At 37.2% G+C, this 10,638-nt stretch overlaps 2 protein-coding genes across 2 annotated transcripts in view; both read right to left on the bottom strand.

Annotated features, from left to right (window-relative positions):
• The window catches only part of LOC137648504 (carbohydrate sulfotransferase 11-like), a 42,003-nt gene extending 41,722 nt beyond the window's left edge, over positions 1-281 (bottom strand). Inside the window, exon 1 of the mRNA XM_068381428.1 lies at positions 55-281. The gene's annotated coding sequence lies outside the window, so the exon portion shown is untranslated. The remainder of the gene's footprint in view (positions 1-54) is intronic.
• A 3,559-nt stretch (positions 282-3,840) lies between these two features.
• Positions 3,841-10,638, bottom strand: part of LOC137648818 (protein croquemort-like) — a 122,422-nt gene continuing 115,624 nt past the window's right edge. The window contains exons 8-12 of the mRNA XM_068381976.1: positions 8,764-8,905; positions 8,494-8,639; positions 7,602-7,750; positions 7,393-7,490; positions 3,841-5,372 (exon numbers count right to left, since the gene is read on the bottom strand). Of these exons, the coding sequence (XP_068238077.1) occupies positions 5,099-5,372; positions 7,393-7,490; positions 7,602-7,750; positions 8,494-8,639; positions 8,764-8,905 (809 nt within the window). The 3' untranslated portion in view covers positions 3,841-5,098. The remainder of the gene's footprint in view (positions 5,373-7,392; positions 7,491-7,601; positions 7,751-8,493; positions 8,640-8,763; positions 8,906-10,638) is intronic.

Below are 10,638 nucleotides of genomic sequence, written 5' to 3'. Positions count from 1 at the left end.
TACCAGACTAACTCATCACAAAATCTTGAGGCCAGATAAACAACCTATACTTACAAAGTTTAAAGGAAATCTAAACTCCGGCGGCCAGTTCAACGGCCACAGCACCACAATATACGATGATCACTGGAGCTTTATTGTCTTTGTTGATTAGTATTATGCGTAGAGTCGCGGTTTTCACTGAGTTAAGTAACAAGTTACTAAAATTTATCACTGTAGCACTGGCACTGTCTGCAATAGCTGACGAAGGAGTCGGAAGGACCCTTTAAACTTGCGTCCACTCCACAGTGTCAAGGTTCAGGATCGAGACGTTGCCTTTCCAACGGCGCTTCTAATTATCTAGCGATTTGAGTTTATCTTTTATTTTATTTTCTCTCTTTCTCCAGATAACGTCTAAACATTTTCTTGGTTTCTACATTTCTTTCACTAAATAAAGATTAAGCCTAATATTTTCTTTAAGTCAGCTTTGTAAGGGTTTTGTAGCCCAATTAATTAATTTCTTTTTCTATATTCCAGACAAAATAACGAAAATTTTATTAAATTTACAGAAAATTCATTGTCAGATGTTACAACAGCGCAGCTTGCATACTTTTATTTCTAGCTTCCATAGCCTTTCTATTATATTTAGCAACTTCCTTGGTTGGTAATTCTTATATCCGTCTACAGTATGCTACTGCTTCTAAATTTGCTTTATTCTTTACAGTTAAGCACATGTTCTGCTAAATCATCTGCCTCTCTGCAAATCACACAGAGCCTATCATTTTCAACCATGTTCAGTGTTTCTATGATTTTCTTTTAAGTCTATTATATTCAACCATATCTTCATTACTATCAAAACCTCCATAGTGTTAAGTTCATATACGTAATCTTTTCTGTCTTTACTATTTACAAACTTCTACTTAGTAACTTCTGCATTCTTTTCTTCTATTTTTCTTTTGATTTTATTTGTCACCCTATATTCTATTTCTTTATTTTGTTCTTGCTTTCTATACAGTTCTTTCATTTTCTGCTATTAATCCCAAATAAGGTGTAGGCCTACAGTAGTTCAAACTTGTTCATACATTACTTTCATCATCCTGTACTGTATAGCCTACCCTTTAGCAATTTCAATTTTTTCTCACCAGCAATGCTAAATTTCCTACTTAATTGCTGTCCCCATAATTCCTAACTTCTTGCCCATATATTCTAGTTTTGCTTCCCTTTTTCTCATAAGACCATGGTCTCCCTTTTGGAGTACCATTCTCCTAAATTTATATTCCTTCCTTTTTTTTCCATTTCCATTGACCTTTCTAACTTTTTTTTTTTTTATTTCTCATACTGCTAATGTGTTTCGGTGCTAAAAGCAAATTTTAGTACCTTCAAACTGCAGCAGTTGCTTATGGCTTTTTCTATTTTGTATATTATTACTAGGAACATTATGTAATCATCTACATATATCAGGGCCTATCATAGTATTAAGTTTTGTCTCTAACAATTGAACATGATACTTGACCAACAATGGTTCAATCTTACATTTCCTTCAATCATAACTTCCACAGCATATTTAACAGGACTCTTGATTATTTCATTACCTTCCTCATTAAATTTATATAACAATGTGAAGCAAAATTAACACCGTGGTCGTCAATAACGAGCACCATGGGGTGTGTCAGACAGTGACAGTGTTTGTAATTCTCGCTTCGGACAATCTCTGGAGGGACAATTTGGAGTTATAATTGCTTACTAGATATGAACTTCACCAGTTTGTTGATTAGGTTTCACATGCTCTGTAAACATGACAAGCTGTAATTCTGTTACCGGGGAAAGCTGCCACTGAGATAGAAGAGAGTATCAAATGGTAATCAAACTGTTCAGCTAGAACCCGTGCTTATGAAACATCAAAGCAGATGTTTACAAAGACAGAGAGACTTGCAACAACAATTAATGAAATAACTTCAGAGAAATAGATTGTCTTACTGGCTTAGAAGTCTTATTATAATATACAATCTATTTGGGTCCAATACGCAAATTGGTACAGACACTTGCACTCCCAAATTTCGGGATTTCGATGATACACAAGTGAATGTTTCAATTCTGGAACACCCAAGTCTTTCTTATGCCTGAAGAAGTGTTTGATCACTATGAAATTACCCAATTCTCTCTCTCTCAATGATAAACAATTACAATTTTATCACTGACAACTTCAATTTAGTTAACAGCACAATTCTAAGTATGACTATCCTTTATCAAATATTTCGCCCTCTTCAACATTTTCACCACTACCACAATTCTAGAAATATCTTTACCAAATACTTTAGAACAGGATCTTCTTATATTTGAGCCATGAATCTTTAAATTCTAAGATCGCCCCCTTACCAGACACAATGTTAGGGACCGAGGATAAGATTAAGTTAAGGGACTATACGATGGGTGCAATCTCCAAGGTACCTTGGAGGTACCTTCGTTAAACCCCACAGGTGTCGAAGGTGATTGGATGTGTAACGGCTCCTTAGTGGATTAGACTGGGTAAGGTCTGTTTGAGGTGCAGATATCTATAGTTAAATTAGGATACGTCCCCGATTATACAAGATATCTTTGGATAGTCGTTTCCGGGGGTTGGAACCCCGTGATACCCGACGGTAATTCTCTTTTAATATCAATCGCAGAAATATTATACTGTAGAAGTTGCCAGAAGGAACTTCCATCAGGACGACATGGATCGAGCCTAAAAAAGTACAAGTGTCTGGACAGAAATGTGGAAAAAAAAAAGGACATAGGAAAGAGTTCAGTCAGGGACAACAGTAATGCTGCAATGGACATTAATAATCCCATAGAAGACTCACTGTGATGCAGTATCAGAACCATCCCCTTAATAGTGATGAGGACAGTGTTTTTGCTGTAAAGCATAAGGTTCATTTACAGAGTGAAATTTCTAGCGGGTAATTTTTATCCAGTAGTAACCAGCCAATCTTCATTCAACAGATACTGTTGGTTTTCTAAAAAATCACTCAAAACCAGCTTTATTCTTCAGGGTAACTAATACTCTGCCTGCCCTTTCATCTGTTTTATATTTTTTTTGCAGACATTTCACACATTCTATCAATCCATGAAAGGTAATTTTTATAATCCAGATCAATCATATAGCAACATCAGTTTTGTTCAGGTTATTGTAAAAGTTCACCCTTGACACCTTTCACATGAAAACTAAATACACTCTCAATTATCCTTGACCTTTATCATCTCATTCTTCAACATTTCACCTTTGGAGAATTAATTTATAAATTTGGGTCATAGGGTCCAGCACTTAGGCATAGCAGGGCATTCAGTGCTCACAAGCAAATGGGGGGCGGAGCATAGTTAATGTATGAAGTTTAAAGTTAAAATAGGGCACAGATGGAAGGAGTCAGTGTGGTAGGTGTAGCTGAATGCTTAAAAGCAAGTGCAGTTAGGGGATGAAAAGACAGATAAAACACTTTGTACAAACACCAAATGTGGCACTCTAGTTTCTACCTACTATACATTACCACTTTTTCATATTCTGCCGTTAACAGCACCATTTTTCTTGGCCTCCTTTGCCGCTTCAGCCATTGCTGTGCAAAATTTTCATGAAAAGTAGTTACTAAAATAACTGCTAATTAACCAACCTCTTATTGTAGACTTTTCAAAACTACAAGTTCTCTACAACTTCAAAGATCTCGTGTAACCATATGTATACTTGAATAGAAAAATTCAGAATTCTCTAAGTGGAATCCCAGTCTAAAGATAACAAACTTTTTATAATCGCTTATCTAAAGCAATTTCACCTTCCAAGAACTGAGCAGTTATATGAAGATTTTTTCATCTACAGATAAGGGAAAATAAAAATTTATTTGTTAACAGATTTTATTATCCACTTGATAGGCAGTCTTTAATAAGTGAAATCTTGTTAAAATTGTTTATTTCAGAGTAGCTTTTCAGATTGAACTCCAAAAATAGTGGAAATGGTTTCTAACAAGTGAATAATTGCATTACCAATTACTCTTTACCAGACCCATTTGAAGTTATACCATCACTCAACTATGCAGGCCTACTTTAATGTTAGTTTATTCCCATCTGAAAATCCTTGTCTGACAAAGATAAATGCGATCAAGAGTGCTATTACGTTAAAAAAAGTCAACAGTAAATAGATGGGGAATAATAAACTTAGAATAGCATATAAAAAGTACAGTAAAGTATTGTGCTCTGAATACACTCAAATTTTTAGGCAGTTGTCAAACTCTTTTGATAAACTAAGATACACTAAAGAATATGACAACAGATTGGATTTGATTTATGGTTTTGGGGCCTGTGAGGCCCTTCTGCACCCAAGTGCTAGCTAAATCCTAGCTACACTGAGGTATAAGTAGGAACATATAAAGCAAATGCAACTAGGGGCCTAAGTATGCTGGAAAGACCCTTACTATATGTAATGCCTGCAGTGCACTGCATTAAGTAAACAGATTTTACTACCCCTAAAGGAACAAAACAGATCTAATTAAGGGACATCTTATTCGTGCTTAGATTTTTACAGGGTTCTTTTTACAAGAAAAAAAATAAAGAATTTGCACTTTTGAAAAGTCAGAATTAAGAAATTTACATGGAAACTAATATTTATGATTGAGGAAATTCAGGGTTTGGTTATAAAGAGAAAGGAAGGAACTTGAGAGGGTGATAATGATGCCTGCTTGTATTTAAGATTCTCTCTAATTAAAGCTCAATTATTAGCACTGATCAAGAGGTTTATTTAAATAATAATAAAAGGCAAGTAATATATACATCTAATTAAATCATAGCATTTAATAGAATTCTAAAATACTAAAATTATTTATATTATATGGACTATGATTACCTTATGTCCTAATAAAGCTAGTTAAATCTCCACGAAATTAACAGGATATATTTTCTCTTCTAAAACTATGCACACGCTTCCTTTCACAAATTCTTTCACACAAAATCAACAAACCTCCTCGAAAATGAGGAATATATACAAAGTGAATATATAACATTCACATAGTTAACACTTTGACACAAACACGTAGTCTCAAATCATGAAAGCTTTAATTAACAATATAACAACTTTCATATTTGCAAGTAGAAAATCAAATCACTGATTCCCATTTGTACTTCCATAAATACTATGAGGGAACCTGTCATCAAACTCTTCCTCTTGATTGAATTTCATCTTGTATGCTAAGTAAACTATACACGTCATGATAATGATCCCAACAAGGAGAAGAAATGACAGGCATATCGTAATGGTGGGTGTATCCAAGGCAAACTGTAATCCTTTCAGCTGTCTGGTCATGCTTTGGGGGACATCTGCAGTCTCTTCAAACCAGAGCATTGGAAGGTATATATCTGGTACAGATTTCAGGATGCTGGTTGAAAGAAAAATAAATATTCTATTCAAACTTGGTGCAAAAATAGTGTTAACCATCATAAGAACATATAGGCTTGAATTTACATACTAGAAGTTACTAAATATCAATACTTCCAATATTCCTTTAATATTTAAACAAAGATACAGTGATCCCTCGCTACTTCGCGGTTCGACTATCGCGGATTCACCCCTGCGGATTTTTTTCATAACGCATGTATATACATATATCGCGGATTTTCCGGAAATTTTGAAAATACCGCGATGTGACCGATGGTGCGAGATTGGAAAAAGTAAGGAAAATTGAATCATGATTGATTTTCAATATAAATGAAACTTTGAGGAGCAACAAAGATATCATTTGTTAGAGAGATAGAGAGGGGTAAGGAATGGGAGGTAGTGAAAAGTAGCCCACAGAGAGAGAGAGAGAGAGAGAGAGAGAGAGAGGAGAGAGAGAGAGAGAGAGAGAGAGAGAGAGAGAGAGAGAGAGAGAGAGAGTGTGTGTGTGTGTGTGTGTGTGTGTGTGTGTGTGTGTGTGGTTTTAAATGTAATAAAAAAAAAAACTTGATAGGTTATAACACATTGGTGCTTATGTAATATCAACTGTATAGACAGTTTGAATAAGTTAAGAAATGGTATAAACGATACTTTGTTAGTGTATTCGTACGCTCTCAAGAGCGGCAGCTAGACGTCAGCTGATCTGATCACAGCCAAAAGTAAAACAAAAAGAAGTCAACAATACTCGATTTTTAAAACACCCGAAATTTAAAAACAAAAGTACACGCTTTCTTAATGTGAAATTAACTATTTAAAGAGTAGCAATTCTCTAGAATAAAATAATGTTTCCCAAAAAATAGTGGTTTGCTGATGAAATCGGATGCCGTATTTTTAGCAACGATTGAAATGGATGTACACTCGGCACAATTTTTTCGTTTCGTATTTAATAGACACTTAAAAACTAATTTTAGTTTCTTCATCTATATGTAAGTATTGTATAACGCAGAGAGAGAGAGAGAGAGAGAGAGAGAGAGAGAGAGAGAGAGAGAGAGAGAGAGAGAGAGAGAGAGAGAGAGAGAGAGAGAGAGAGAGATCAGCTGTTGTAATCAAATGCCGTGTTTTTGTTTCGTGAGAATTTCATCGCCACGACTAACAACAACATACTGTACTGTAATATGATAAAATAAAATATTTGTAATAACCTATTTTATATGAAATGGGGCTTTTTTTTGTTTAAAATTTACATTTACGTACGTAAAAAAATCTCTCTCCCTCTCTCTCTCTCTCAAATTGTTTTCCTGCTTTGCTACGTATGTATGATTTTATATAGATACGGTAAATATTTGTAATAACATTTCCTATAAGCTTTTACTGTAATATTATTTATCACTTTCATCATGCGCGTTAAATGCCTTCGTTTGTTTATTACGATCGAAGATGGAGCGTACTTTATGACGCCGCCATAAAGAAAAACATTTCATTTGGAAGTCCTAAGAAAAATTAAGTAAAACATTGGTAATAACAAAATCAACATACTGTATGATCAATATAATCGATGCAAAAACTAACCTATACACAGATGTGTACACTAAATGCGTTTGTTTCTTCATTATGATCAGAGATAAACGTAAACAAAACATTGGTTGCCATTTTTTATCGTGCTTTTTGGCGTGTTTAGGAAACGCACGATATAAAATCGCCTTTAATATTTGTGCCTGTTTTAGTTTAGGGTACTGTAGTATATGCATTAAGTGTTCTGTACATTAAAGGGTAGTTTGTTAACAGTACTACGTACAAGGGAAGGTTTTAAAACTCTGAATATACATGTTAAATAAATACGTAAATATGGTGTCACTACTTCGCGGATTTTCACCTATCGCGGTCGGGTCTGGAACCTATCTACCGCGATAAACGAGGGATCACTGTACTGTACTTTATTTTCAAATATACCTCAACAACTTTGAATTTGAATTTTACACGACATAATCAGTTACTGTATATCAATTTATATTGGTTAAACTTACTCTATCTTCCGTGTGTTCATTATACCTGTACCAGGGTAAGGCTTCACTCTCAAATTGATCTGTATCCTAGCTTTCACATTAAGAGGAACTCCTGTTTCCTGTGGGATACAAAATACAGAAAAAACATTGTATCAATTCTAATGTTACCAAAAACCACTTTCACTCAAAACCTATTCCACATTTATATTTCAAGAATATCATCAACTTACTGGCATGACGTCCATGACAAATGCATGCTTTTCTTCTTTAGGTGAAAGACCCTCTACTTGGTCAAGTAAGAAAGGATCTGCATTGAAGTAGTGTGGGAAAGAGACAAAAGCTGGCGCCCCCATTCTGCAAGACTCTGCGTTGATTAAGCCTGTGAGACACGAGATTGGTTCATATCTATTTAATAATGTACATATTTAAAATGGTCTAAGTTATTTTTCCAAATGTTCAACTTCAAACTACAAGCTACCCTTCCTACCAGTTACTTGCATTAAATTTGTATCTTATACACAGTTTAAGTTGGACTTTATTTGAGAAGTGGAGGTTGCGATATGGATATACTGTAGAAGTTACAACTTTTATCATAAATTTTTGGCAATAATTTTATTCTTTTACTTCAAAATTTTTATCCATTTCTCTTTACTAGTTTCAATTCAAGTAAATTACTTTGCGATATTATTGGATTATACATCATACGAACAATAATGTCCTTGCAAGAAAATTTCTACTTGCTTATTTAAAATAAAATAGGCTATACTTATAATAGAGTATCAGTACAGATCAACCCATGACAATTACTGTATAAGCTTAATAGATAATGTTTTTTCTAGGAATTTATATTTCTTGATGTTATATGCAAAATCTAAAGACCTACATCTATCTATCTATTTAACATGGCACTTTGACCAATTTTGGGGGGTAGTCAACATAAAAAACCAAAAGGGAACTTTTCCTCTCCTTGCTCCCTGCAGCCTGAAGAGGGATTTAGCCAAGTTTGACGACCAAAAAATATTTTATACTCGAATCAATGCCAATTTTTTTTTAACTTTAACCACTAAAGTATCAATGCTTGAAAATAAACAGCTTTTATCTAAAGGGTCCTCCAGTTCTTACCCATTGGAGCACATGTGCCAGCTACACAAAAGCACTCATTCTCAGGAACCATTGAGCTATTTGCAAAGGTGTGGTTACTTCCCCAGAATCTAAAGGCTTTTACACCTTGTACCTTCACATCCTTCTGATAATGTAAAGACAAACTCCTGGAAGCAAAGAAAGAAGATAAAGGTCATCAAAAGGTTATCAACTCCTCCACATAATAATTCACTGAAAATTGTCAAGTTCAAAAATAAAATGTCTGTACATTCATAATCAAGAGATACTAACATACAGAGGTCTGAAGTATAAAACACAAGCTTATCTCTATCAAGACCAGGCTCGAAGAATTCTCCAGTAGACCCAGTAACTTTGTTGCATGGAGGGTTGAAAAAACTGGTCTCTCTTGTATAGTTCCACATATCAATCCGACCTGTAGAGATTCTTAACTAAAGACTCAAATATGACAAATTCGTAGATAATTTGTATTTTTCCTAACTATACAAACCTTAGCTATTTACATGGGGTAATTACTTCGGCGTAGTTGAACGACGAGCCATAAAAGTTTTAACGAGGGTTTCCTACCCCGCCGCTAGTTAGCGGGGGGTAGGGAGGGGTAGCTTGCTACCCCTCCCCCCTCACACACACCGGTGAATACTTCACTTTATTTAGAGGTAGGACTTATCTTGGGGGACACGGCTGGCGGGCACACAACTGTAAATAGCTAAGGTTTGTATAGTTAGGAAAAATACAAATTATCTACGAATTTGTCATTTGTTCCGTAACTGAAATACAAACCACGCTTTTTACATGGGGTGACTTAACCCTTAGGAAGGGTAGCAAGTCCCCTGCCATACTGGCTTTGGCTTGCCCGGGGACCCCGAACCCGAGTTTGGAAGAACTCGTGGGTTGAGGGGGCCCCTGCTCCTCGCAGGCAGTTGTGAGACTGCTGCGGCCTACGTAAGTTGTGTGTGAAGGTGAGCAGTGACTCGTCCTAGGAAGTTGACCTGGAGTTCTTCAGATGGAAATCTAGGCTAGGACTCTCCCAATACCACCTCGTCAGGGTATGGGGACACTACAGTATTACAACTTAATACTAGGTACACCAGGGAGCATGGTTTACCTGCAGAGGTTCGAGGTCAGCTGTGCAAAGGACCCAGGATGCTGTTTTCTCCAAGGGAGGAGAGGATGAAGAAAAGAAAAGGGCCAGACAGATCTTTTCATTCACACAGACTAAAACCAGGTAACAATGCCCTCAACCTTCTGCTATTTGTCCAATAAGGAGCCTGAGGTTAGACCAGCTGTTGTGCAGCCACCACAGGACCGATAGAGAACGCATCAAGCCTCCTGTGTGTCATGTCTTGCAGGTAGTGGGCCGTGAAGGTGGTCCGACGCTTCCACACCCCAGCTTGCAGGACCTGCGTCACTGAAAAGTTCTTCTTGAAGGCCAGGGACGTAGCCGTGCCCTAGGGCGACGTAACGGAGGAGGGTCAGGATTCAAGGCCAGATGAATTACCTTGCGAATCCAGGCCGAGATGGTATTCCTGGTGACCCCCCTCTTTGTTTCCCCAGTGCTCACGAACAAAGCTTGCACCTGGGGGCAGGCTGCAGCTGTTCTTTTAAGATACAACCTCAGATTCCTGACTGGGCACAGTAGGAGATGGTCTGGGTCATCTGTTACAGAACGGAGACTCGACACCTGGAAGGAGTCGAACCTTGGGTCCGGCACTCCCGGGTTCTGAGTCTTGGCAACAAACTCAGGGAAGAAACTGAACGTTACCTCCCCCCATCCCCTTGAATGGGCGACGTCGTAGGAGAGACCATGAAGTTTGCTGACTCGCTTGGCCGAGGCCAAAGCTAGCAGGAACACAGTCTTCCAGGTAAGGTGGCGATCAGAAGCCTGGCTTCGTAGGGAGGTCTCTTAAGAGACCTGAGAGCTCGAACCACGTTCCAAGGAGGAGGTCTCACTTCCGACCGAGGGCAGATAAGCTCGTAACTCCGTATGAGAAGAGAGAGTTCCAGCGAGGAGGAAATGTCCATTCCTTTGAGCCTGAAGGCAAGACTTAAGGCTGAGCGATAGCCTTTCACCGCCGAGACTGAAAGGCGCATTTCTTCCCGCAGATAAACGAGGAACTCCGCTATTGCTGGTAAAGTGGCATCGAGGGG

Source organism: Palaemon carinicauda, chromosome 10 (assembly GCF_036898095.1).
Source record: "Palaemon carinicauda isolate YSFRI2023 chromosome 10, ASM3689809v2, whole genome shotgun sequence".
Classification (NCBI taxonomy): domain Eukaryota; kingdom Metazoa; phylum Arthropoda; class Malacostraca; order Decapoda; family Palaemonidae; genus Palaemon; species Palaemon carinicauda.
The sequence above is the reverse complement of the archived record's forward strand: the minus strand, read 5'-3'. Positions and strand labels throughout refer to the sequence as shown.